Source organism: Mesocricetus auratus, unplaced genomic scaffold (assembly GCF_017639785.1).
Source record: "Mesocricetus auratus isolate SY011 unplaced genomic scaffold, BCM_Maur_2.0 Super-Scaffold_4256, whole genome shotgun sequence".
In the NCBI taxonomy this organism is placed as follows: Eukaryota; Metazoa; Chordata; class Mammalia; order Rodentia; family Cricetidae; genus Mesocricetus; species Mesocricetus auratus.
Window position 1 is genome coordinate 116,575,951 of NW_024429182.1, and position 26,992 is coordinate 116,602,942.

Genomic DNA, 26,992 nt, shown 5'->3' on the forward strand with positions numbered 1-26,992 from the left:
AATGTACATAGGAGAAGATAAAGTGAACTGATTGGCTCGGTGCCTGGCTCTCCGTTGTTGCAGGGGAAAAAAAGGCCAAACATGAAAGGAGGTGGGCTATTTCTGTTTATCCACCTGTCTCTACAGAAGCAAATAAAACTGTGACTCCTCTAGCAGGAGGCGTGAGGGTTGCCCTGCCGCTGTGAGGTCCGACTCCGGAGTGGAGTTGCCCCAGCCAGGTCGGCCATCCCAGGGCGCTTCCCGGGACTATCCCTGAACTCGGGGCTCTGGAGCCGGGACCGCGGGGAAGGCAGGGCCAGCCTGGGCTCTCCACGACTCCCGGCTCTTCCCGGGCCATCCCGCCGGCGGACTCCCGGTCTGGGTCTTCGAGACCGCCTGCCCGGGAATCCGCGGGGCCGAGAGCCGAGCCCGGCGTGAACGGAGGGGCCTGGGGGTGGCACGCAGGAGCCGCGCTCCCTACCCGCCCCGCCGGCAGCCGTAGACAGGGCGCCCTAAGGCCGCGGGGCCCGCCGCGTGGGGCGCTCGGAACGCCCGCCCGGCACGGGCTGCGAGCGGGCCGGGCGGGCTGCGGCCGCGGAGCGCGGAGGTGGCGCCGCGAGGGGGAAGGGCGCGGCGCGGAGGAGGAGGAGTCGGGGCCGCCGCTGCCGCCGCCGCCGCCGCCGCCGTGACAGCGGCCCGAGTAAACAAGCCGCGCCGCCGCGGCCGGGCCGCTGCCCCCGCCCGCGCCCGAGCCCAGGCCGAGCCTTGCCCTGGTCTCCGGCCGGGCCGAGGCCGCGCCGCCGCGCCTCCCCGCCTGCGCGCCGTGACGCCGCTGCCGGGCGCGGGGACCGCCCGAGCCAGGCCCCCGCCGCCGGGCTCCGCGCTCGGCCGAGGGGTGCCCGAGCAGCCGCGGCGGTCGCCCGGAAAAGTTTCCCCGCCCGGCTCCCCAGGGTAAGCGGCGAGGGCGCGCGGCCCGGGGCCGGGAAGGCGGCCCGCCGGGGAGCCGGGCCCGGAGCGGGCGGGGGAACGCGGAGCCGGGCGGCGCAGCCCCGGGCCTCGCCGGCCGCCGGGCTCTGGCCATGGGTTCCCGGCCGCCGCGGTGGGAGGATGGGAGCAACGCAGCCCACCTGAGCGCGGGGCTTGGGCCCGCGCCGGTACTTTTCCGCTGGGGCCAGGGCGAGCCCTCTGACCTCAGGAAACGCCGGCGGGGCCCCTGTTGGGGCGGGCTGGGCAGAGCATTCCGCGGGCGCTGGGTGCTCACGCCTGGCCGCCGTCCTCCGGGGCTCCGGCGGCTCGGGCCTGGACCCCGCGGGACGCGCTTCTGGTAGGGCACGGGGTCCTCGGCCGGCTCGCACACCTGTGCGGCCGGAGCAGTCGGGGGCGGGATCCGCGGGCGGGCGGGCGCGCGCAGGCCGGCTTGGGGAGGTCTGGGTTGCCTTCTGCCGAGGCCTGGCCGAGGCCCCTGCTGCCCCCGTCGGGTGGCTGATCGAGGGGCGGCCTGCTTGCCAGACAGGTCTGAAGGCAGACACTATGGCCAGTGCCTACTTTCCCACCGCCCCTGGTCCTTGCGCCTGGGGGAAGCCGGCTTGACTTTCATCTCTCTGGAGCGCCGGGCTTCTCTCTCACTTAGGAAGTACCAAGGCAACGCAGGTGATGTGGCCCAGTGAGGGCCTGTGGCTGCTGGCCAGGTGTGGACACAGCAAAGGAGAGTGGTCGAGCAGATTCGGTGTTTGTCTGTTTCCTATGCTGGGCTTTTAACACTTACATTTTTTAAAAAAGAGGATTCGTTGGCTTTAAAAAGGAAAAAGTTTGAAAACCGCTGGCTTAGTAGTTTTTAACCACCAAGGAAACTGAGGCCCAGAAAGAGGAAATGACTTGTGTAAGATCATGCCGGGAACAGTAGTTAAGCTGGGACTAGGAGTTAGAATTTCATGGGAGTGTCAGTGTGCCTGTCACAGGACCTCCCTTGAGGGTCTCTGCTAGAAAGAGAGACCTGATTGAGTTCCCAGCAGTCTTCAGTGACTTGCTCTGTGGCTCCAGGTCCCAGGAAACAGCAGCCACACCTGGCAGTAGGTGCAGCTCTGATACGTGGGGTGGCCGTCTCTGTTGGCAGGTCCTAGGGAGGGAGAAAAGGCTTTGCCCAAGAAAACAACTAGGAACCACGTAGCCAGGCCCATACTGAGTGCTGGGCAGGACTGACCCAGAGAGGCTAGAAATACATCCAGCCTCCTGGTTTGAGACAACTGGGACTCAGAGGGTGAGTCAGAGTCTGGGATGGGGGTGGGGAGAAGCCTGTTCATTCATTGTTCTCAGCTCTTGGTCGTGTGTGTGTGTGTGTGTGTGTGTGTGTGTATGTGTGTGTGTGTGTGTGTGTGTGGTGTGCTCGAGCACGAGTTGGGGGGCTGGTCCTCCCTCTGTGTCATATGATGAGGCCGGGCTGTCTGATGACTGGGATCCATATGCTACCCTTGCCATAGGTGAGGACACTTGGTGGAGGGAGGCAGATCACCTTTCTTGGGGGTGGGGGTGGGGATGGGATCCCGTCCTGGTCAGTTGTGCCTGAAGCTCTCAGTTGCTTCCCTTTTGCAGTGCTGCAAGGCAATTAAATAGTTGGTTAATCACCTTTAACGCCCGGCAGTTGTAGCCCCATCTACAGTTTGCTGGAACCTGAGCTAGACCCAGACGGTCCCAGCCATAATTTGGAAGCTATAGGCAGGTCTCCCATCTCTGGGCAGGAAGTCTGCCTGATGTCTAAACCCAAGAGGTTTCAGCTGTGACAGGAGAACAGGCCCTGTTTCCACACGATTTTGCCTCTAAGTCACACATCTTCTTAAATGGGGGCTTGGAGTCCCCTTACTCCTTAGCTCTGGAGCACCTGATTAGTCACACATAGTGGCTTTATCTCCCAGGGGGATGTGGAGCTGTAACTCCCAGACATGTCTTTGGGGCCCTTTGGACTCTGCCCTTCGGGCATGGATTTCTACATTGTGAGTGTCTCCTGCTATCAGCTGTCAGGTTATTTTGGTGTAAACTGAAAATACTCCAGGAATTGTGTGTGGAGTCCCCTGAGCCTGTAGGGTGAGGCGGCAGCAGTGAGGGAGGCCTATTGTAGCTCCCGGAGAATCAAGGAGTTTCCAGTGGCAAGCAGATCTGTCCAGCTCCCCAGGGCAGTGTGTGCTGAAGTCCCTTCATTTCACCGTCTGGTTGAACGGCCGCCGCCCCTGGGGCTGGAACACGGGAATGGCAGGGGCATGAGGATCCTTGGGCAGACAAAAGCTTGGCTCTGAGACGGGTACCCCAGCAGCCTACTGGAACCTCTCCTAGCTCCCACCTACCCCAGGAGCTTGGCTTGTGGTTGGTTGGGGGCCCTTTATGGGGACTGTTATGTGGCCCCTGGTAATGAGGTCTTGCTGTCTGTTTGCTGAAAGAGGAAAAACAACGCTTAGGACTATTGATTCAGCCTCACCTTGGTGCTCCTGGCTCAGCAGCCGGTGTTTGCCCTGGCTGCCCGGCTCAGATTACGCAAGGTGGTGGGTCTGGAACAAGCGAGGGGCAGCTCTGGGCCCTGCCTCTAAAGATGGCTGTCATCTCAGTCCTAGAGTGAAGTGAAGCCCCAGGAGTCCCTTGTGCTCAGAGCATGGCTTCCCAGCCCCCTCCCAACTTAAGTCACCCACTCTTTCCTCTCAGGGACTGTGAGTCTTTTCAAACAACTCCCTACAGCTAACCTAATGAGTTGGATTATTCTTTTATAAACTATACCTAGGTATTAAAAGAACATACGATAGCACAAAGGAAAAACTAACAGTTGCTACTCATAATTCTCCCCGTCTCCAAGGAGCCATTGTTAACATTTTAGTGTGTGTCCTTCCAGATTTTGTTTTGGTTATGTGTAAATATGCATGTATACTTTTAAGAAAACAAAATGGAATCGTGTGTACATGCCATTTTATGATGTAGCTTTCTTTCTTTGGTTATTGTTTGTTTTTTATTTTGAATGACTCAAGTCATGATTGTATTTCTTAATGGAGAAAGACTTGTGAAGGGAGATGATGGGTCCATGTGCCTGTTTGGCTGACCTTTATGGGTAGGGGCTGGATTCTTCCAAAGATAACATGCGTGCGTGCGTGCGTGCGTGCGTGCGTGCGTGCGTGCGTGCGTGCGTGCGTGCGTGTGTGTGTGTGTGTGTGGTGAGGCTTTGGAGCAGTGGAGTGGGCGAGTTGAATCCCTTGGAACTGGAGTTATAAGCAGTTGTGAACCATCCATTCAGGTGCTAGGACCAGAACGCTGGTCCTCCTCGGGAACTATGTGTGGTCTTAACCACTGAGCCAACTCTCCAACACTGGCCATTGTTTTGGGCATTTTTGTTGTTTTGTTTTGTTTTGAGACGGGGTCACTTCCCAAACCTGAAGCTTGTGAATTTGGGTAGGTTGGCCAGCCAGCAAGCGCCAGGGATTCTTGTGTCTTTGCCCTGCCCCTGGTGCTGGAGTTAGAGGCACAGGCTACCAAGCCTACCTGTTTATGTGGTCCTGGGACTCCAGACTCGGGTCCTCATGCTTGGGCAGCAGTAACTGTCCCTACTGAGTCATCTTCCCAGCCCTCAGGTGTTGGCTTTATCCACCTCTCTGAAACTCCTTGTAGCCCTGACAAAGCCTTGAAGACGGAAGGACAGACAGTATTAGTGTGTGATGAGAACTGACTGACTCTTCCTCCTTTCTTCCTCTTGTTCCCTCAGAGCCAGCCCTCATCCTGCGCCCCAGCCTTGCCCATCTTGGCCCCATGCCCCCGCCAGTCAGCTCCGGGCCCCCGGCAGTGAGCAGGCACGTGGGAGCCAAGGCCCTGTGACCCGGCCAGGGAGACGGGCGCTGCGGGGTCCCAGTCATCTGCCCCCCCCATGGAGCTGAGGCCCTGGTTGCTATGGGTGGTAGCAGCAGCAGGAGCCTTGGTCCTGCTGGCAGCTGATGCTCGTGGCCAGAAGATCTTCACCAACACTTGGGCTGTGCACATCTCAGGAGGCCCAGCTGTGGCTGACAGCGTGGCACGGAAGCATGGGTTCCACAACCTGGGCCAGGTAGGTCTCTCCCCTGGCCTATTGGCGGAACTTCAGGACATTGCCTCATGGTGGGGAGGGTGTGGGCATGAGTGTCTGCACCGTAAAGTGGTTTGTCTTCCGGGGTATCTGGGCAAAAAGCAGATTCTGGGCGGCTGGGATGGGGTCTGTGGCATTGTCCTGTTAGTGGGTGTTTATCATGTTGTTTAGAAAAGCCAGCACATCTCAGTGAGGGTGCCCCTCTGTATCCCTGCGTGTTCTCGTGGGTCTTAGGTGGAGAACAGATGCCCTCACCACCACTTGTCTTTGTGATCCTCCCCGGCAGCCTTGTCCACCCCCTCTCTGCCTCCCCCGGGGACTGGCAGATGGAGGGCCCATCTCACTCACTGCTTTATTGCAGATCTTCGGTGACTATTACCACTTCAGGCATAGAGCAGTGACAAAGCGGTCCCTGTCACCTCACCGCCCGCGACACATCCGGCTACAGAGGGAACCTCAAGTAAGTGTGGCCCTGGCCCTTCCAGCTGCCACTGTTTCTGTCTGAGCCCCCCACATCTGTATCATCTCTATCATCCCTAGGTAAAGTGGCTGGAACAGCAGGTAGCAAAACGGAGGGCCAAGCGGGACGTGTATCAGGAGCCCACAGACCCCAAGTTTCCCCAGCAGTGGTACCTGGTATGCGCCTCCCTGGGCTCTGGTCTCCTCCCCACCACTGTGAGGTGCTAGAGGGGACGAGGCTCACTCACCCAGCAGTTCTCAACCTCCCTAATGCTGCAGCTCCCTAATACAGTTCCTTGTGTTGTGCTGGCCCCCAACCGTAAAGTTATTTTCATTGCTACTTCATAACTGTAAGTTCGCTACTGTTAGGAATCGTAATGTAAATATTTCTGGAGATTGAGGGTTGTTGGGGGGTGTCATGACCCACAGGTTGAGAAGCACTGCTGTAGCCCAGTCTGCCTCCCCAGAATCTGTACGTTTACAGTAGAAACCAGGAGTGGCATTTTAAGAGCTGGAATGGGTGGCCATAGAGGGTTTGGGGCGGAATGGGTTCTCTGAGTTAATGACCAAATGTTATCTGTGGTTCTGGGCTGGTTGTCTCTGCAGTCTGGTGTCACTCAGCGAGACCTGAATGTGAAGGAAGCCTGGGCTCAGGGCTTCACAGGTCACGGCATTGTGGTCTCCATCCTGGACGACGGCATCGAGAAGAACCATCCCGACTTGGCAGGCAATTATGTGAGGGATGGAGGACACTGGTAGCGGGGCCTCTAGGGACTCTTCTGTTCCCTCGGTGTGGTGAGGCAGCTTCTGATGATGGCCCTGTCCTTACAGGACCCTGGAGCCAGTTTTGATGTCAATGACCAGGACCCTGACCCTCAGCCTCGGTATACACAGATGAATGACAACAGGTGAGAAATGCCACACCCCGTCTCTGAGCCTTCCCTCTTACCCGTTAAGGACACAAGGATGAGTCTGATGTCACATGTCCCACCTAAAAACTGAAGTCTTTCTGGGCATGGTGGCATGCTGCTTTAATCTAACCAGCACTTGGGACCTGCTCACTATGTAGAGCAGAGTTTGAGGCCTGCTCTACATAGTGAGTTCCAGGCCAGTTAGGCTACATAGTGAGACCCTATCTCAAAAAAAAAAAAAAAAAAAAAAAAAAGATGGGTGGTGATGGGCCCACGCCTTTAATCGAAGCACTGGGGAGGCAGAGGCAGGAGGATCTCTGTGAGTTCCGGGTCAGCCTGGGCTACAGAGTGAGTTCTGGGATGGCCAGAGCTACACAGAGAAACCCTGTCTACAAACAAACAAACAACCTCTACAACTGCATCTCGGTTTATAGTCCTGGTCCTCCAAGGGAGTTTTGTTTTTGTTTTTTGAGACATGGTTTCCATATGTAGCCCTGGGTGTTCCGAAACTTGCTCTGTAGACCAGGCTGGCCTCAAACTCAGGGATCCACAGCCCCAGTTGCTGAGGGAGGTGCTGATGAGAGCAGAAAGGAGGACGGCTCCACAGGGAAGAGCTATGCACATACAGGGCGTGGATGTGGCGCAGGGTCCTTTCCGGCCCCTCCCACTCCTCAAGCCGTAGCTGCTGTGCGCCGTCCACCCCTCTAATCTGTGCTCTTGATCCTGGCAGGCATGGCACGCGGTGTGCAGGTGAAGTGGCAGCGGTAGCCAACAATGGTGTCTGTGGTGTAGGTGTAGCTTACAACGCCCGGATTGGAGGTGAGTATGAGCCTTGATCCTGAGTCCACATTGGGGGGGCCTCTCTTGGAAGTTTTCTCTGCCCACCCGCCACCTTCCATGATGGAGCTTTAGGCAGCATGCTCGTCTCTGGAAGGCCCTTAGCAAATGGAAAAGCTGGCCTCCATGCTGGTAGCATGGTAGAGTGCGGTAGGGGTCTCTTAGCAGAAGTAACCCTTAGTCGTATGACAACCTCTGAGACCAAGACTCTTTCTAGTGAAGAGTGTGTGGCTTGAGGAGACGGCGGCCCCTTCCTCTTCTTTGGGTCCTGCTCACGAGAGGCAGAGGCAGATAATAGATGGGGTCTTTGGGTTTCCCGGCACTGGCCTCCTCTCCCTTGCTCCTCCTGGGGTTCAGGCTGGCCTGTGCCTACGGGTGCCCCTGGCAGCTGGACCCACGCAGATCTCTTTTCCCACCCCCTCTGTGGCCAGGGGTGCGCATGTTGGATGGCGAGGTGACTGACGCAGTAGAGGCTCGTTCGCTGGGCTTGAACCCCAACCACATCCACATCTACAGCGCCAGCTGGGGCCCCGAGGATGATGGCAAGACCGTGGATGGGCCAGCCCGTCTCGCTGAGGAGGCCTTCTTTCGGGGAGTTAGCCAGGTGAAGTGGGGGTCTGGTGCCACTGGAAATCAGGCTGGCTGCATTCTGTCTTTTTTCCATTTGCTCTTTTCCTTCTTTTTCTTTTTTTGTTCTTTTTCTTTTCTTTCCTTTTTTGTTTTCCAGGACAGGGCTTCACTATGTAACAGCCTTGCTTGACCTAGAACTCCCTTTGTAAACCAGGCTGGCCTCAAAGTCACAGAGATCTGTCTACCTTTGCCTCTGAGTACTGGGATTAAAGGCATGAACCACCACCTCTTGGCCCTTGTTTTTGAGACAAGGTCTTCCTATGTAGTTTAGACCAGCTTGAACATGCCATGTAAGGATGTAACCCAGGCTAGCCTTGAACTCAGTGATTCTGCTGCTTTAGCTTCCTGACTGTTGGGATTACAGGTGTGCACCGCCAAGCCTCGCTCTTGTGTTTAATTTTAATATTGACAGAAGTGGTAAGATTAAATGTTACAGAGGCCAGAAAGATGGCCCAGTAGTTAAGAGCACGGGCAGCTCTTGTAGAGGACTTGGTGTGATTCTCAGAACCTACGGGGTGGTTCACAACCATCAGTAACTCCAGTTCCAAAGATCTGATGCTCCCCTCTGTCCTCTGAGGGCACCAGACACACATGTAGTGCATGTATATACATAGTCAAAACACTCATACAAATACAAATAAAATCTTAAAATAATAAAAATAAATTTTAGGGGATAGAGAGATGGCTCAGCAGTTAAGAGCATTGGTTGCTCTTCCAGAGGACCCAGGTTCAATTCCCAGCACCCACCTGGCAGCTCACAACTATCTGTAAGTCCAGTTCCAGGGGATCTGGTACTTACACAGATTTATGCAGGCATAACACCAATACACATTAAAAATTAAAAACTAAACGTTATTAAAACATTAAGGAGTTGGAGACTGACAATGTACCTTTAAATAAGGTCCTGATTTTAAATTTTTCTTTATTTTTATTTTATGTGTATAAATGTTTTAATTGCCTGTATGTGTATGTGCCACACGCACGCCTTTTGGGTCCCCTGGAGCTGTGGTTATGGATGGCTAGGAGCCACCATATGAGTGCTGAGAGTCAAACCTAGGACCTCTGCAAGAGCAACAGGTGCTCTTAACTGCTGGGCTGTTTCTCCATCCCTGGTTTTTCTTTTTAAATTGGGACAAAGATGTGCAATGTTATATTGAGCCTAGGCAGCACACATGTTAGGCAGGTCCTCTGCCATGGCACTGTATCCCCAGCCTGAGACCATGGGTTTGAGCTCAGCACCACCTCAGGTAATAAATGACAGGGTCTAAGAGAGATGGCATGGCAGCTAAAGCATCTGCATTAGCTTGATGGCCCAAGTTCAAGCCCCAGTGCCCATATAAGTGTAGAAGGAGAGAACCAACTCCACACACTTGTTCTCTGACCACCACATGGGTACTGTGGTGTGTGTGACCATATACATGCAGTAATTTTTTTTTAGTTTAAATTAAGAGACAGAAACAAAACAAACCATCCATTGCCCCATTCTGTGGGGATCCTCACTCTAGACATTTTGTCTGAACCTAGTCTAATTTGATTTTATGCACAGACCTAAGTATGCATACATACTGATCTACAGTATGAGTGGATCCAAGAAATGAGCTCAGAACCCTTAGAGATGGAGGCTCCCATCTTCCCAGACTGCTATAAGCATCTTCCTACTGCACCTCTGTAACCCCTATCCGTCCCCACCCCCAACCCTGCAACCCATGCCCCTTCTTAAGTAACCTCAGCCTACTTTGTCCACAGGGTCGTGGGGGACTGGGCTCCATCTTTGTCTGGGCCTCAGGGAACGGGGGCCGGGAACATGACAGCTGCAACTGTGACGGTTACACCAACAGCATCTACACGCTGTCCATCAGCAGTGCCACGCAGTTCGGCAACGTGCCCTGGTACAGCGAGGCCTGCTCCTCCACGCTGGCCACCACCTACAGCAGTGGCAACCAGAATGAGAAGCAGATCGTGAGTCTCACCCGGGGCGGGGCTGGGAACGGAGGCTCCTTGTTCTCTGCTCGGGGCTGCATCAGCCTCATCCCTGTGGTCAGATAAGAGTGGGTTAGGCCTTGTGCGATGTGCACCGTGAGCTGGGGTTCCTCCTGAACCACCTCTGAGCCCCTGAGAAGTGTGGAGTCTCCCTGAAAACATGCCTTGTACCCCAACCTCTAATTGATTCACCTTAGTCCTTGAGAAACTTGGTCCTAGAAGGGGCTGTGCGTGTTACACCCAAGGGAGAAGCTGGAACCCAAGTGTCTTGCCTGATTCACCATGCCGTTTGGGGTACCCAGGGCCTATAGCAGAAGGACAGGCAGGTCGCCCCTTTACTTCCTCTGTCCATCAAGATCTCAACACTATTGTCCCCCGCAGGTGACAACTGACTTGAGACAGAAGTGCACAGAATCTCACACAGGCACCTCGGCTTCTGCCCCGTTGGCAGCTGGCATCATTGCCCTCACCCTGGAGGCCAAGTAAGTAGGCAAGGGACAGCCTGTCCCCGGCAGCGCTCTGTAAAGGAGCTGTTTTCTCCAGCCACGTTCCAAAACCCTAACCGCTAGACTTTCCCTCCTCCAGTAAGAACCTCAGCTGGCGGGACATGCAGCACCTGGTGGTACAGACCTCTAAGCCAGGCCACCTCAATGCCAACGATTGGGCCACCAATGGTGTGGGCCGGAAAGGTGAGGGCATGGTGACCTGGAGCTTCAGGCTCTGAGGTAGGGTGGGGGCTCTCCTGCATCCCTGCTGACCCTTCCCTGCCTCCACAGTGAGCCATTCGTATGGCTACGGACTGTTGGATGCAGGTGCCATGGTGGCCCTGGCCCAGAACTGGACAACGGTGGCCCCCCAGCGGAAGTGCATCATTGACATCCTTGTGGAGCCCAAGTAATGACTGGACCCTGAGTGGGAGGGGCCTGAGAGCCATGGGGGGGGCACTGGTCACTCCTGGCCTGCTGACTGGTGGTGCTTTCTGCACAGGGACATTGGCAAACGGCTGGAGGTGCGCAAATCCGTGACGGCATGCCTGGGCGAGCCCAACCACATCACCCGGCTGGAACATGCTCAGGCACGGCTCACCCTGTCTTACAATCGCCGTGGTGACCTGGCCATCCACCTTGTCAGCCCCATGGGCACCCGTTCCACCTTACTGGCCGCCAGGTGCTCACCGCGCTCCCTCACCCTCAGCCGTGGTTCACGAAGACACTAGCACATCACATCAGTGACTGCCCTAGGCCCACTTATCACGCCAGTTGTGTGTGACTGCCCTAGGCCCACTTATCACGCCAGTTGTGTGTGACTGCCCTAGGCCCATTTATCACGCCAGTTGTGTGTGACTGCCCTAGGCCCATTTATCACGCCAGTTGTGTGTGTCCCCTTGTGACATAGTCCCCTGGTTAGAACATCTGGGAAACAGCCTTCCTGCAAGGCATTTCCAGTCTGTGAGGTTGCCACGTGGGGAGAATAGGCGTCCCCCCAGGCCCCAGACGATGACGTGGAACTCTCCTCCTCCAGACCCCACGACTACTCCGCTGATGGGTTTAATGACTGGGCTTTCATGACAACTCATTCCTGGGATGAGGACCCCGCTGGCGAATGGGTCCTAGAGATCGAAAATACCAGCGAAGCCAACAACTATGGTATGGGAGGCCCTGGGAGAGCGGGGTCGGGGGTCGGGGGGGGGGGAGAGCTGGTGAGCTCTAGGATATTGACATGGGGCTCACACCCTGACGCTTGTCTCTTACCAACTTTGGAACAGGGACGCTGACCAAGTTCACTCTTGTACTATATGGCACAGCCTCTGAGGGGCTCCCTGCACCTCCTGAAAGCAGCGGCTGCAAAACCCTCACGTCCAGCCAGGCCTGTGTGGGTCAGTAGTGGATGGGATTGAGGCTGGGAAGGTTGGGGGATGGCACTGGAACAGTGGCGTCAGGGGACAGTGATGTTCAGGCAGCTAAAGAACTGTACGTTTGTAGAACCACCATGGACCTTGGGTGGAGGGCTCAGTGGCTTAGCCGCCACAAACCCCTTGACTAAGGCTCACCTTCATCTCTTGTTCTGGCAGTGTGCGAGGAAGGCTTCTCACTGCACCAGAAAAGCTGTGTCCAGCACTGCCCACCAGGCTTCACACCCCAAGTCCTCGATACACACTACAGCACTGAGAATGATGTGGAGATCATCCGCGCCAGCGTCTGCACTCCCTGTCACGCCTCATGTGCCACATGCCAGGGCCCAGCTCCCACAGACTGCCTCAGCTGCCCCAGCCATGCCTCCCTGGACCCTGTGGAGCAAACCTGCTCCCGACAAAGCCAGAGCAGCCGCGAGTCTCCGCCTCAGCAGCCGCCTCCCGCACTGCATCCTGAGGTGGAGGTGGAGCCCCGGCTGCAGGCTGGACTGCTGCCCTCTCATCTGCCTGAGGTGGTGGCCGGCCTCAGCTGCGTTTTCATCGTGCTGGTCTTTGGCACTGTCTTCCTGGTATTGCAGCTGCGCTCAGGCTTTAGCTTCCGGGGAGTGAAGGTGTACACCATGGACCGTGGCCTCGTGTCCTACAAGGGGCTGCCCCCTGAAGCCTGGCAGGAGGAGTGCCCATCTGACTCAGAAGAGGATGAGGGCCGGGGCGAGAGGACCGCCTTCATCAAAGACCAGAGCGCCCTTTGACGAGCCCACTGCCCACCCTGTCAAACTGATCCCTTCCTCGGGCACTTTTTAATTCACCAAAGTATTTTTTTATCTTGGGACTGGGTTTGGACCCTAGTTGGGAGGTGAGAGGGCAGACACTGCTTCCCCCACACTTGGGCCTACCTGCTCGCCTGAGGTGGGCCGCAGGAGCCTGCCCCTGCCACCCTCCACATGGAGAAAGGAGTCAAATCTTTAGGGCCGCTTCAAGGCCCAGCTGGAGTTCTGCGGAGTGAAGAGGGGCAGCCTTTCTCTGGGTCCTTGACCAGGCTGCAGCCCCGCCCCTTTCCTGCCCCTCAGAAAGCAATAATGGTCCCCATCCAGGCAACAGGGAGGCTGGCCAGGAGGTACGTGAAGAAAGTGGCCACCTCTCCAAGGGCTTTTGCATCCCCTGACCCTCTGGCTCATGGATGAGCCTCCGCAGAAGCTGCAGTTGTAGGAAGGACCAAAGCAAAGCAGGCACTTTCCAGCGTGCCCATGCTTGCGTGCGCTCAGCCTGCCTCTGCACTCCAGGCCTCCAGCTGGTAGCCAGGCTGAGCTAGGCTGGCACGGGCTGAAGCTCTGGGGGCCTTATGCTGGTGTCCTGACCATCCTCTGTGGCACCCTCGCCCCCTGCCAGGGCCCTGTTTTCTGAGCCCGGGGCTGCCTGGGCTGTTGGCACTCACAGTACCGGAGCCCCTGGGTGGGTGGTGGGAAGGGACGGTGGCCCAACCGGCTCCTCCCACCTCCCACCCGATGCTGCTTTCCCCTGTGGGGATCTCAGGAGCTGTTTGAGGATATATTTTCACTTTGTGACTATTTCACTTTAGATGCTGATTTTTTTTTTTTTTTTGTATTTTTAATGGGGGTAGCAGCTGGGTCATTTGCCTCCTCGCACCCATGCCCACCCTCCCTTCCCATGGCTGCCCAGCCCTGAGGTACAGGGGCTGCAGCGTATTGCTGAGGAGTATGGAAGAACTCAGCCCACAGACAGACTGGCCAGGTGGGCTCTAGGAAAGGGGGCCATGGTAGGAGGGTACACTGACATCTGTGTTTCAAATGGGGTCGTGCCAAGGGCTTACGGGTTGCTGGCTCTCCAGTGCCAGGGGTGGGCAGGTGGCAGCACCAAGCCCTTTCTAACACTGTGCCCTGGTGGAGAAAGCATTGCCTGTGATGCCCCTAAGCCCCTCTCTGATGTGCCTTTTGCGCCCCCTCTCCCTTAGGACAATCAGTCCCCTCCCACCTGGGAGCCCGTCTTTCTTTTCCCCAGCCCTTCCTGGTATCCAGCCTACCTGCCCAGGGGTGCCCCTTCCTCTCCTGCCTACCCCTCGTGGCCATCCCGGCTGGTTTTGTAAGATACTGGGCTGGTGCACAGTGATTTTTTTCCTTGTAATTTAAATGGGCCTGGCATTGTTGGTTCTATTTAATGGACACAAGATAATGTTAGAGGTTTTAAAGTGATTAAACGTGCAGACTATGCAAACCAAGCCTGGTCTCTGTGGTATGCTATTGCTCTTCCCAGACACTGTGCTCACCTGGGGGGAGGGGTGGGAACTGGGGACCAGTTTGGCTCCATGGTGTCTTCTACATGTGGGCCTAAGTCAGAAGGCTTGAATGTCTCCAAGGGTCTAGGGACCTCCTGGGCAGAGCAGCTACACCAGCTTCCTGGGCAGGAACTCAGCAGCTGGAGATAAATAACCCTAGAGGGCAGGGCAAGTGAGTGACTTGCCCACCAGCTAGAGCTGAGGTCTAAGGGGAGCCTGAATGAACCAAGACCACTGCGTGTTAATGTGTGTGTTTTGGGGAGGGGATGGTCATCTTGACATAACAGTATCATTTGGAAGAGAAGCTTCTATTGAGAAATTGTCTCATCAGATTGGCCTCTGGGCAAGTCTGTGAAGCATGTCTTGATTGACAGGTGGAAAGGCACTGCATGCTGTGTGGGGGGGGGGTAGCCACTCCTAGCCAAGGCTTCTGGGGTGTATATGAAAGCAAACTAAGCAGTAGTCTCCTGTGGTTACTGGCTAAGCAAGCCCTGGCTTCCCTTAATAGTGGACTCTAATCCATAAGCCAGATAAACCCTTCCTCCCCGAGTTGCTTTTGGCTATGGTGGTTATCAAAGCAGAGCTGGCTCTGGTGGCTCCCACCTTTAATCACAGCTCGGGACTCAGCGGCAGGCGGATCTGAGTTCGAAGCCAGTCTGGTCTACATCTCCAGTTCCAGGGCAGCCTGGGCTACATAGAGACTTTAAAGAGCACACTAAGGCTACATGGTTGGGGAGCCTGAGTCCCCTTGGGAAAATGCATGTTTCTGTCAGTCCTACCCTGTGCTGGCCCAGGCTTCCATTGAGACTGAGGGCCTCACTTGGGGAACAGAGATAAGATAGCGCTACTGGAACCTGCGCCTGAGAAGGCCTATTTACTTGGAAATTTTATATTCAAATAGAGGCTGGTGCCTGAGCTGTTCTTAGGGAATCCAGAAGAGGGACAGAACTAGGCTTCCTTCCTCCCCTGCGTCCCTGTGACACCTTAGCGTGCTGGCAGGACTCACATTTGTCCCCAGACTCTGCGCACCCTAGGTGCTGCTGGGCCGGACCCCTTGCCTGCGGCCCTCACCTTCAGTCCACCCCCACTCCTTTCTGGGTTCCTTCCCCGTATTCACTGGACGTTGCAGGGCCCTTGGGAGTGTCTGGGGCACAGGCTTGGCCATTCTTTGCCGGCCTCCTCCTCCCTTCCGTTTCCGCGGCTGAGTTGCCTCTGTAGGCTGTAAGCCCAGGACATGCAGAGTTGGGAGCAGGGGAGGGGGGGGCCTGTGAGCTCCAGCCCGCCCCTTCCCTGTAGTGGACCCGCCCCGGGGGCCTGGGGCAACTGAAGCCACAGAGGAGGAAGCTGGTAATCAGGAACTGAGCCGAGTGGGTTCTGGCCCTGTCGAGTTTTGGTCCACTGCCGCCAGCCCCGGGGAGCAGCTGCCCACGAACGGTAACTCCACCTAGGAAGTTCGAGAGGTTATGTGGGGCAGGGGCAGGGGGTGACAAGGGGTGGGCACCGGAGGAGCCTGAAACCTGTTGGGGTGGGGCTAGGAGCTTTAGAAGGACAGGAAAGCCCAGTGGCAGGATTCCTTCAGTGGCACCCTGATGCTACAGTGCAGCAAACTTAGCACTGTCGTGGACCCTGGTGCAGGGTCCAGGAACACCAGCGTAGGTGATGGACCCTAGGAGGGATCTCCAGTCTGGTTCCCGGAAGAGGGACCACTGGCTCGGGGGCCTGGCCGGCACACAGGAAGCAGCAAGGGTCGTCTGCAGCCCAGGCTGCTGTCTGTACCTATTGGTATTTCTGCTGGGCAGGACCCCACCCATGTCCTGTAGCCCTCTTTGGTGGTACTAGTCCTTAGCCTCTTTTTCCTGCTCTTCCATCCCCAGCTGCTGCTCTGTCTCCACTGAATGACCCGGTCTCTGTCCCCAGGACACCATTATGGGCTTCTCTTCAGAGCTGTGCAGCCCCCAGGGCCACGGGGCGGTGCAGCAGATGCAGGAAGCCGAGCTCCGCTTACTGGAGGGCATGAGGAAGTGGATGGCCCAGAGGGTCAAGAGTGACCGGGAATATGCGGGACTGCTGCATCACATGTCCCTGCAGGACAGCGGGGGCCAGAGCTGGAGCAGTGGCCCTGACAGCCACGTCAGCCAGGTGAGGGCCCCTCCCCTCGTCTTCTCCCCAGACCCTTGGAGGTGGGCTCAGAGATGTGGCAAGCCCAGGCTTGGGGCCGGCTGTCATGCTCTTCCCGCTCCCCGCTCCCACACTGCCGCAGTCCTGGGCAGAGATAACCAGTCAGACGGAGAACTTGAGCCGGGTGCTGCGGCAGCATGCTGAAGATCTGAACTCGGGGCCCTTGAGCAAGCTGAGTGTGCTGATCCGGGAGCGACAGCACCTGAAAAAGACCTACAACGAGCAGTGGCAGCAGCTGCAGCAGGAGCTCACCAAGGTAGGCGCGCACCCAGAGGAGGGCCCTGTCACAATGAGGAGCAGTTTGGCGCAAGAGTACCTAGGGAAGCAGAAGTCACTGACCGTAGGCCCGCCTCCAGGAGGGCCTATCTGGCCCTGCGGCAGCTTCCTCCTTTTCTCCCCCAGTTTAGGCTAACCTGCTACAGGGCCTGTCCTGAGCAGAGAAGTCCAGGATGGGTGAGGCTAGCCCTTCCCTCAGGGGAGCTCAGACCAGTGCAGCTCAGGGGTGAGGGGCTTGGGTGGCTCCTCCCAGGGCCTCAGAGGTAGAGTCCTGCCTAGGTCTTAATCCCAGCGGCTCTTCAACTACAGGCTGGGGTATGCGCCTCTGCTTTGCCTCCCATTCACTGGTCAGCCTTAAAGTACCACACCCCTTTTGCCATAGAGCTAGGTCTTAACCATGGATCCACAGCGCCCCCTTGTGGTCCACCTTCCTTTCCTAACTCCGTTCTAAAGCAAGGGTCTGCCCGTTTGTGGAAATATAGCCATACTCATTTGTCCTCCCATCATTTAGGACTCTATGTTTCAGTGGTAGAATGGAGTAATTTCTGCAGAGACTCTATGGCCAACATGCCTGAGATATTTACTTGCTGGCCCTTTGAGACTGGCCAAGCCTATGAATTTAATCAGTTACAGATGGGGAAACTCGCATGCTGTGTCCCAGCACCCAAGCAAGAGAATCAGGATAATAACTCTAGTCTGTGGCCGCCACCTAGTGTTCCTATCACCAAGACCATGCTGTGCAGGACCCTATGCAAAATAAAAATGTTGGAAGCTTAAGAGTTTCACGAGCCAGGTGTAACCCTGTAACCCTTGCACTCGGGCAACAGGTTATCCTAGGCTATAGAGCAAGCCGCTGTCTTAAAAAAAAAAAAAAGAACAAAAGAAAACCAAAGGTCAGTGAGATGGTTCAGCACGTAAAGACACTTGCTGCCAAGGCTGTCAACCCGAGTTTGGTCTCTGAGCTCCACACCGTATAAAGAGAGAAGTAATTCTTGCAAGTTATCCTCTGACTCCTACATGTGTGCTATATGGCACGTGTACATCTTCACGTTTATATTCACTAACCTGAGCGTGGTTTCTTAAGAGCTGGAGAGATAGATGACCTTACTAAGAGTACTTACTGCTCTCTGGGAGGATCAGAGTTCGGATCCTAGCACCTACATCAAACAGAGCTCACAAACACCTACAACTTTAGTCCCAGGGATATAACAGCCCCTTCTGGCTTTGGCCGGCATGCCCTCATACACACACATGACACTAATTATTCAGTATGAAGTTGGGTGTAGTGGCTCGTGTCTGTAATCCCAGCACTCCGGAGATAGAACTCCCACAAGTTTGAGAACAGCCTGGGCTACTGAGTGAGTTCCAGGTAAACCTAAGGTGCTTTTGATTGTGGAGTCATGTGAATACAGCTTACCTGAGGCCAACTCTGCCTGCCACCAGGTAGCTGGGGCCTGTCCCAAATTCCTTCCTGGCCCCATCTGCAGCATGTCTGTAACTCAGCTCCATTGACCCTGACCTTAGCGACCAGCTTCCCCAGAAGTCTCCAGACTCTTCCAGACAGCCTGGATAACAGAACCTTTCCAAGACTTTACCTTGGCTAGGACTCCCAGGGCTTGAGGATCTCCTCCCCACATTGAACCCCCTTTTCTTCCAGACCCACAGCCAGGACATTGAAAAGCTAAAGAGCCAGTACCGGACCCTGGTTCGAGATAGTGCCCAGGCCAGGCGCAAGTACCAGGAAGCCAGCAAAGGTTTGAGGGTTTTCCTCCCCGGCAGAGAGAAAACCCAGACCAGTAGGCCTGTGGGCTGGTGCCCAGGGGGTGGGGCTGTTGCTTGGGCCTCTGGAATACCAATCCCCTGCATGTGTGCATGCGTGTGCGTGCCTGTGTGTGTGTGTGTAATGTCCCTCTTACCTCCCACCTGCCAGACAGGGATCGAGACAAAGCCAAAGACAAGTATGTGCGCAGCCTGTGGAAGCTCTTTGCCCACCACAACCGCTACGTGCTGGGCGTGAGGGCCGCTCAGCTGCACCACCGGCACTACCACCAGTTCATGCTGCCTGGACTGCTGCAGTCGCTGCAGGACTTGCACGAGGAGATGGTGGGCATCCTGTAAGCCATTCCAGTCGAGCCAATCGTATAAGACTGGAACTGGGTGGGAAGGGGGGTCCTAGGCCTGGGAGATACAGCCTTGGGGGTCAGCCGTACATCAGTGCCTTACATATTTATTGGGGGCCTATCTCCTGAGTGCTTGCTGTATACTAGGCACTGTCCACAGAATGTCCGTGCCTGTCTGCCTATAATCTTATCAGGAAGCAGAAGGCCAGGAGGCCTTAAACGATTTGCCTAAAGTCATTCACTTGCAAATGAGCAGAGGCATGAGGGGTGGGAGGGGGCGACATCCAATCTAGAATTGCTGCCGAACTAGTGTCCTAGGCTGAGTTGCCGCCCTTGCCCAGCCTGAGGCAGGCCCTCTGACTGGGTGGTTCCGTGGGGTGGGGGGGATGCAGGAAGGACATCCTGCAGGAATACCTGGAGATTAGCAGTCTGGTGCAGGACGATGTGGCGTCCATTCACCGGGAGTTGGCTGCAGCTGCTGCCCGCATCCAGCCCGAGTTTGAGTATCTAGGCTTCCTGCGACAGTACGGGTAAGCCAGCCCTTATCGTTGCCCCGCCTGAGCTCCAGGACTTCTGACCTGGTCACTGAAGGGCCTCGTCCACCCACAGGTCCACCCCTCATATCCCACCTTGTGTCACTTTCGATGAGTCCCTTCTTGAAGAGGGTGAACAGCTGGAACCCGGGGAGCTGCAGCTGAACGAGCTGACTTTGGAGAGCGTGCAGCACACGTGGGTGCAAGTGGGGGGGGGCTACGTGTGTGGGTGTGGGCAGGGAACCCTTAGCCAGGCGGCCTGGTGGGTTGGCTTTGTTGGGGTGCATGTGGTGGGTGCAGGGGACGCAACCTCCATTATCCTGTCCTTGGATGCAGGCTGACCTCCGTGACAGATGACTTGGCTGCGGCCACCAAAGAGGTGCTGAGCCGGCAGGAGATGGTCAGTCAGCTGCAGAGCGAGCTGAGGAATGAGGAGCAGAACACCCACCCCCGGGAGCGGTGAGCAGGCCCACCTGCAGCAGCCTCCTGGCTCCCCTCGGCTATGCCTGCCAACCAGACTGAGCGTCTCTCCGCCCTCCTCTTGCCCTGCTCCTGCCTGCAGGGTGCAGCTTCTGGGCAAGAAGCAGGTGCTGCAAGAGGCAATACAGGGGTTACAGGTAGCACTGTGCAGCCAAGACAAGCTTCAGGCCCAGCAGGAGCTGCTGCAGAGCAAGATGGAGCAGCTAGGCACTGGCGAGCCCCCGGCCGTGCCGCTCCTTCAGGATGACCGCCATTCCACCTCCTCCGCGGTGAGATGCCGTGCCTCTGCCATGCCCTCCCTTGCCAGCCTACCTGCAGGGGCTGTGCTCCTCATTTTTGCCCTCCCCCTCCCTAAGCCTGGCCACCCGCTGACGTCTGTCCCTGGCCTCAGGAGCAGGAGCGAGAGGGGGGAAGGACACCCACACTGGAGATCCTTAAAAGCCACTTCTCTGGAATCTTCCGCCCCAAGTTCTCTGTGAGTAGTAAGAAGGCTGGGACTCTGCTCTAGTTAAGGCCAGGCCAGGAGACTCAGACCTCCGGGCCCTAGGCGGAAGGACTGCTTTCAAGGGGCAGGGGGTGAGGAGGGGGACAGCCTCCCTTGCTGCCTTGCAGTTCCAGACTGCAGATTCCTCTGAGCCCTGCCAACTCCGAGTCCTCTCCCCATCACCCCTGCATGCTGCGGGGCAGCAGCTTTGGCTACTGCGTCGCTCTGTGTGCTCTGGGAGTGATGTGGAGGGAAGTACTAACTTGGTTGGGATCTGCTAGCCTGGGCTTCCCTTCCCAGTGGTGCTCAGAGTGGGCTTGACCAGGCCACCCCAGTGTTACATGGATGAGAGCACACGAGACAGAGAGACCCCACACAAGCCCAGTATTCTCCCGCTATGAGCCAGCCCAGTGACCCCTGCATGCTCCTTCCAGATCCCTCCACCGCTGCAGCTCGTTCCCGAGGTGCAGAAGCCCCTCCATGAGCAGCTGTGGTACCATGGGGCTGTCCCACGGGCAGAGGTGGTTGAACTGCTAACACACTCGGGGGGACTTCCTGGTTCGGGAAAGCCAGGGCAAGCAGGAGTCGGTGCTGTCCGTGCTGTGGGACGGCCAGCCGCGGCACTTCATCATCCAGTCCTCAGACGTGAGTGGGGCTGCGGTCCTGAGCCTTCCGGGCCCCACCCCTCCCTCCCCTTCCCCGCTCCAGGGAAATGACCCAGACAACTTTTAGAGAGCGGGGAGTAGCCGCTGCACCCTCGGCGCCTCTCCTCTGCCTCAGCTGGAGGGGACCACAGAAAAAGCAGATAGCGGGTGCCCTAGGAAGTCCCTGTCCCTCCTGTGCTTTCCCGTCCTCTCCCAGGGCTCAGGCCTCCTCACCAAAGGAGGCTGCTGACCTCACCTCTCCCCCCCGCACCCCCACCTTCTGTCTCACAGAACCTGTACCGGCTGGAAGGGGATGGCTTTCCCAGCATCCCTCTGCTCATCAACCACCTGCTGTCCTCCCAGCAGCCTCTTACAAAGAAGAGCGGTGTTGTCCTGTACCGGGCGGTGCCCAAGGTGAGCCTGTGGGCTTGGGACTCACAGGTCAGCCCCCCACCGCCCCAAGTCTACATTCAGGGTGTGGCATGGGCATTACCCCCAGGGTGGCCAGCCTCGGTTTGGGCCGCCTTTCCACCCGTGGGCCAACAGTCTGATTCCCTGTTATCTGAGTGTGTCCTGAGAGGATCAACCCTGTCACACACTGATGCTCCATGACAGACGGCATGTCAGCGGGAGAGCTATTCACAGAGGCCAGCACCTCGTTTGCTGGCTGCTAACTCCCCAGCTTCTCTCCTCAGGACAAGTGGGTGCTGAAGCATGAGGACCTGGTGTTGGGCGAGCAGATTGGAAGGGTAGGTGGAGCCCCAACACCCGAGAATTCCCCAGCTGCCTGGGGTCTACCTGTTACCTCACCAGTTCCTTCTAGGCCCCTCACCGAGTCCAACCTTGGGTTTCACCTCCAGAGACCTAGAGGGTCTCCCTGACTCAAGATGACTCCAGCCTGTACCCTGGCTCCTCCCTGAGAAAATAGTGAACAACTCCTAGTCCCCTAGAAGCCAGCACTCCACTCCAGGACTTCATACCAAGCCCCTCTGTGAATGTAAACACCTGTCACTTTTCACTCAGAACCTTTGCTTTTCTTTCTTTCTTTCTTTTTTTTTTTTTTTTTTTTTGGTGTTTTCAAGACAGGGTTTCTCTGTATTGTTTTGGAGGCTGTCCTGGAACTTACTCAGTAGACCAGACTGGCCTCGAACTCACAGAGATCCACCTGCCTCTGCCTCCTGAGTGCTGGGATTAAAGGTGTGCACCACCAACGCCAGGCTCAGAACGCTTTTCCACTTCTGGATTTCCCATGTCCCTTCACAGAAGAGGTGGCACGGGGAACTTTTGTGTCCCTACCAGAGGGCACATTCCTAGAGAGCTAGGATGACAAGTCAGCATGAATGGTGGGGACAAGATGGGTTGTCCCCTTGATATGAGAAAGGTCAGCTGCACCAGAAAGTTGTGGTATGAGCCCAGGACTGTTTCAGGGGAACTTCGGAGACGTGTTTAGTGGACGCCTTCGAGCAGACAACACCCCGGTGGCAGTGAAGTCTTGTCGAGAAACACTCCCACCTGACCTCAAGGCCAAATTTCTTCAAGAAGCCAGGTGGGCGATAAAATCAGCATGACTGCAGGTCCCTTGTACGAGGGGGTTTGTCTGTGCATGGCCTGGCATTTAATCCTCCGAGTCCTCTCATACCCGAATTTCACCCGTGATGCAAAGAGGTACTGATCAGAGGACCCCCCCCCCCGCGGTCACGTGTCCAGGGCTGCCAGCATGGGCGGGGCGCTAGGGGGGGTGCGGAAGGCTGTGAGTGCAGCCTAAGCAGCAGTGCTCCTCAGGATCCTGAAGCAGTACAACCATCCCAACATTGTGCGGCTCATCGGGGTCTGCACGCAGAAACAGCCCATCTACATCGTCATGGAGCTGGTACAAGGTGAGCGGGGGTGCTGGTCTCCGGGGTAACGGCTCAGGGTGCCGCCTGGCCCCCCACCAGGCTCAAGGCTGCCCTCACCTCCAGGGGGCGACTTTCTCACCTTCCTGCGGACAGAGGGAGCCCGCCTGCGGGTGAAGACTCTCCTGCAGATGGTGGGGGACGCAGCTGCCGGCATGGAGTACTTGGAGAGCAAGTGCTGCATCCACCGGTAAGCGGGCTCCCGTCAGGGAGGCCAGCAGGCAGCAGCTCCCCCGGCTAAACGGGTCTCTAACACCTTGTGTGTGTGTGAGTGCGTGCGTGCGCGTATGTGTGTGTGTGTGTGCGCGTATGTGTGTGTGCGTGCGCGTATGTGTGTGTGTGTGTGTGTGCGCGTATGTGTGTGTGTGTGTGTGCGTGCATATGCGCATATGTATCCATGTGTGTGTAGGCCAGAAATCAATGTTAGTTGTCTTTTTTTTGTTTGTTTTTGTTTTTACGAGACAGGGTTTCTCTGTATTGTTTTTGAGGCTGTCGGTCTAGCCTGGCCCTGAACTCACAGAGATCCGCCTGCCTCTGCCTCCCGAGTGCTGGGATTAAAGGCGTGCGCCACCACCGCCCGGCTAATTATCTTAATCTTTTATTGTGGGGACACCAGCAGGTGCCACATTTTACCACTTTATTTTGGGAGACAATGTGTCTCACTGAACACAGAGCTCATGGATTTGGTGAAGCTGGCTAGCCAGTGAGCTCTAGGGGTCTTCTAATGCCCCAGTGCCGGGATAACAGACAAGCACTGCCAACTTTTCTATGAGAGCTAGGGACCTGAACTCAGGTCTGCACGTTTGCACAGCAGGCACTTCTCAGAATCACCTCCTAAGCCCCGAGGAACAGCTATTGTTCACTGTCTAGAGCATCTGACCCAGCTGGGCAAACAACATTGGCTGAAGGAGACCAACTTCTGCCCTGCCTCCCCCAGGGATCTGGCTGCTCGGAACTGCCTGGTGACAGAGAAGAATGTCCTGAAGATCAGTGACTTTGGGATGTCCCGAGAAGAAGCTGACGGGATCTATGCAGCCTCGGGGGGCCTCAGACAAGTCCCTGTTAAGTGGACTGCCCCTGAGGCCCTTAACTATGGTACCCGATTCTCACCCGTCCTGGGCCGCATGGCCGATGGCTGGGCACGGGTGGGCTCCGGGTCCCTGGATGTGGGCGGTCTCCTCATGCTGCCTGGCCTCCTCTGCAGGCCGCTACTCCTCAGAGAGTGATGTGTGGAGCTTCGGCATTTTGCTGTGGGAGACCTTCAGCCTGGGGGCCTCACCCTATCCCAACCTCACCAACCAACAGACCCGGGAGTTTGTGGAAAAGGGTAAGGCCCACAGATACATGATGGCGCCTCAGGGCCAAGCTCTTAGCTGAGATGCTTCCTCCTCAAAGCCACCCACTGGGGCAGGGTAAGAATGGACTGTAGCTACCACAGGTGGCAAGCCTGTTTCTGCTTGGTGGGTTAGAGGTTAGAACCGAGGCCTCTATCTCGGGGTTCCTGGTAGACAAGGCTGGTCCCTTAAGGGCAGTGAGTCTGAAGCAATCTGACGCCTTCTTACACTTCTGCGTTGCACCTGTCCTCCTAGGGGGTCGTCTGCCTTGCCCAGAGCTGTGCCCTGATGCAGTCTTCAGGCTCATGGAGCAGTGCTGGGCCTATGAGCCGGGGCAGAGGCCTAGCTTCAGCACCATCTTCCAGGAACTACAGAGCATCCGCAAGCGGCATCGGTGAGACCCAGAGGGCCCTTTGCTGAAGCCAGTGGCCTGTCCAGGCAAGAGTGTACCTCCTCCTCAGCAGCTCCGAGTCACTGCTGGACAGCTCCAAGACCTGGGTTCCAACCACCAGCATCAGGGCGGCTGGCAGGGTGCAGCCCAAGGGACGTTCTCTGTCCCTACTCCTGCCCAACGTCCTCTCCTAGGCAGAAAAATAAAACCAGTTGTGCCTATCAGGTAATCCTGGCATGTGTGCTCCTCTGGAGGCCAGGGGCCAGGACATCCTTGTTCTCCACAGACAAGGGCAAGGTTAGAGGCCTAGGTATATGGAGTGGTGCTTAGGGACCTAGGTTCAGTAGGTTACTTCTCCAGGCCTAGCCAAGTGGCTGATAGCGAATAAGGAAGGGGGGTTGGGGGGCCTTGTCTTTATACAAGAGCGGACAGCAACCGGAGTGCTGATGCTATCTCTTGGCTGGCCCTGACACACACCAGTTACTACAAGCCACAGGATTCTTTCCCAGACTAAAGATGCTGGTACGTGAGGACGTCCTGGGTGCCTTTTTGACCACTCCATTACATCCAGAGGAGAAAAATCAGTTTGTTGGCGTGAGCTTGTGTTATAAGACCTCTTCAAAGCTGTCCTGGAGTCCCCTGAGATTTGCCCCCAGTGGACAGGCTTACACGGAGAAGCTGGGACCCTGCCACAGTAGGTCTTCACTGTCAATTCAGTCGGATTGTGTCACCTGAGAGGCCGGGTGAGACACACCTTAGGCATGTTGATGAGCATGTTCCCGAGAGGAGTGATAGAGAAGACCCACCCTGAGGGAGGGGACCACCATCCCGTGGACCAGAGTTCCAGAGACTAAATCGGGACAAGGAAAAAGCCCAGCTGGGTGTAGGGACTTGTGTCTGCAATCCCAGCATTTGGGCGGTGGAGGCAGGAGAACTGGGAGTTCACACTACATGAAACCCTGTCTCAAGAAAAAAAATGGAAAGGAGAAGTTTTAAAACAGAAAGGAAGAGGTTGAGACACGGGTCCCAGGCACTCATTTTGGCCTGCTGTGATCTGCATAGTTCTGCCATGTCTGTCTCACGATGGTAAGCCCTTGGAAGTTATGAAAATAAACATTCCCTTTTATTTACTTATTTAGTTTTCCTCTCACAGCTACAAAAATCAACAAACCCAGGTACTGCAGGCCCCACCAAAATAGTATATTGAGATTGTCGTCTAACCAGAAAAATAACTATGACAAATGCTAGTTAGATGGGATGGCCCTAGACATGACCATGGCTACAAAATTAACCCTAGCAGGATATAGTCACTTAGACATTTTGTGGGCAGGTGCCAAGGAGCAACTCCTGAACATGTCAAAGGATGCATACTGACCTAAAACTTCCAGCAAGCTGGGTGTGGTGGCACCCACATGTCATCCCATCGCTGGGGAGGCAGAGACAGAGGTACCAATAGTTCATTTCCAGCTACATAGAGAGCTAGGCCCAGCAAAACCACCAAACCCCAAACAAAACACCTCTAGCAAACTGTCTGATAAATGGGCATTGGAAAGTATGTATCTACTTCATAAGGCTACTCTAGAGCAGTGGTTCTCAACCTTCCTAAAGCTGGGACCCTTCAATACAGTGCATCCCTGCAAATAAGCCAAATGGACACTTCTGCCCTTCTAAATTTCTTGTCCAGCTGGGGTTATAGAGTCTCACCATCTAAGGCTCAACTCTCCACCTCTCGGGTCACCTACTTGGGACTAACTGTTACCCCAACTCACAAAGTCCTTCCCTTGGATAGAAAACACCTAACACGGTCTCTCCAGTCCCCTCTACTGAAGAGGAGATTTTATCATTCCTAGGAACAGCTGGCTCCCTACGTTCCTGGATCCTCCCTACCCTCCTTGCCTGACCCCTGTACGAGGCAGCCCTTGGTCCCTCATGTGAACCCTTCTCACTCCAGCAGCGCTCCTCCAGGCCCCATCCCCACACTCACAGACCTAACCACCCTTTCCCTCTCTGTGTAACAGAAAAGGAGGGACACGCCCTTGGGGACGTGTCCTTGGGGTCCTGGGCCACCAGCTGGGACCTCCCTTTGCACACTTGGCATAGCTGTCAAAGAAAACTAGACTTACCACGCAGGGATGGGCACCCTGCTTACGTGCTTTAGCAGCTGCTGAGCTCCGTATTCGTGTAAAAAACAAACAAACTAGCTTTTGGGTCACCCGCCACAGTCTTCTCCCCACAGCCTGTCCCACCTCTTATAAAGGCTTATAAACCCTACTCCATCTCAAGTTCTTCCTCTCCAGGTGGCACTAGCAGAAGACATCACACTGACTTTCCAGTCTTTCTGACCCCTCCATATCTTCTCTGACCAAACACTCACTGTTCCCCATCTCATTCCTGCATTGAACCCCTAGGAGAACGACAGCCCCATCCCTCCCACATACAGGAGGGCACACCACCTCAGGCCACCTATACCCGGTACCCAGATGGCAGCTCTTTTTTATAGGCGGGGCCTGAAGAGCCCCATCGTGTCTGATACTGAGGTGGTTGGAGGCACAGGCCCTCCCGGCTCACAC

The 26,992-nt window shown here is 56.2% G+C and overlaps 2 protein-coding genes across 4 annotated transcripts; both read left to right on the top strand.

Moving 5' to 3' along the window:
- The first annotated feature begins 792 nt into the window (after positions 1 to 792).
- Furin (furin, paired basic amino acid cleaving enzyme) lies at positions 793 to 14,030 on the top strand. 3 transcript variants are annotated; one of them, XM_040729619.1, is made up of 16 exons: positions 793 to 930; positions 4,712 to 5,047; positions 5,427 to 5,525; positions 5,606 to 5,701; positions 6,131 to 6,259; positions 6,356 to 6,432; positions 7,166 to 7,254; positions 7,704 to 7,876; positions 9,649 to 9,861; positions 10,264 to 10,364; positions 10,468 to 10,571; positions 10,659 to 10,776; positions 10,870 to 11,049; positions 11,404 to 11,528; positions 11,648 to 11,758; positions 11,954 to 14,030. In XM_040729619.1, exons 2-16 carry the CDS (start codon positions 4,871 to 4,873, stop codon positions 12,544 to 12,546), a joined length of 2,385 nt encoding a protein of 794 aa, XP_040585553.1. In that variant the 5' UTR covers positions 793 to 930; positions 4,712 to 4,870; the 3' UTR covers positions 12,547 to 14,030. The 3 variants fall into 3 exon arrangements, with proteins under 3 accessions (XP_040585553.1, XP_040585558.1, XP_040585556.1); XM_040729624.1 differs by lacking the exon at positions 793 to 930 and adding an exon at positions 1,283 to 1,303; XM_040729622.1 differs by lacking the exon at positions 793 to 930 and adding an exon at positions 1,981 to 2,236.
- A 1,361-nt stretch (positions 14,031 to 15,391) lies between these two features.
- On the top strand, positions 15,392 to 24,651 carry Fes (FES proto-oncogene, tyrosine kinase). Its single transcript, XM_021231664.2, is given in 20 exon segments — positions 15,392 to 15,521; positions 16,005 to 16,226; positions 16,348 to 16,521; positions 18,199 to 18,295; positions 18,472 to 18,655; positions 19,054 to 19,191; positions 19,271 to 19,390; positions 19,531 to 19,653; positions 19,757 to 19,943; positions 20,066 to 20,149; positions 20,593 to 20,703; positions 20,705 to 20,803; positions 21,094 to 21,216; positions 21,498 to 21,551; positions 22,230 to 22,348; positions 22,585 to 22,679; positions 22,764 to 22,887; positions 23,635 to 23,792; positions 23,902 to 24,024; positions 24,287 to 24,651. Coding segments are annotated over 19 exon segments (2,469 nt in total). The 5' UTR covers positions 15,392 to 15,521; positions 16,005 to 16,013; the 3' UTR covers positions 24,430 to 24,651.
- Positions 24,652 to 26,992: the final 2,341 nt, after the last annotated feature.

Bases quoted from the DNA above. Each gene is read 5' to 3' on its own strand.
- Furin (XM_040729619.1), top strand. From the start codon at position 4,871: ATGGAGCTGAGGCCCTGGTTGCTATGGGTGGTAGCAGCAGCAGGAGCC. The intron at 9,862-10,263 runs GTGAGTCTCACC...TGTCCCCCGCAG, and splicing joins ACCAGAATGAGAAGCAGATC to GTGACAACTGACTTGAGACA. The intron at 11,759-11,953 runs GTCAGTAGTGGA...TTGTTCTGGCAG, and splicing joins GTCCAGCCAGGCCTGTGTGG to TGTGCGAGGAAGGCTTCTCA.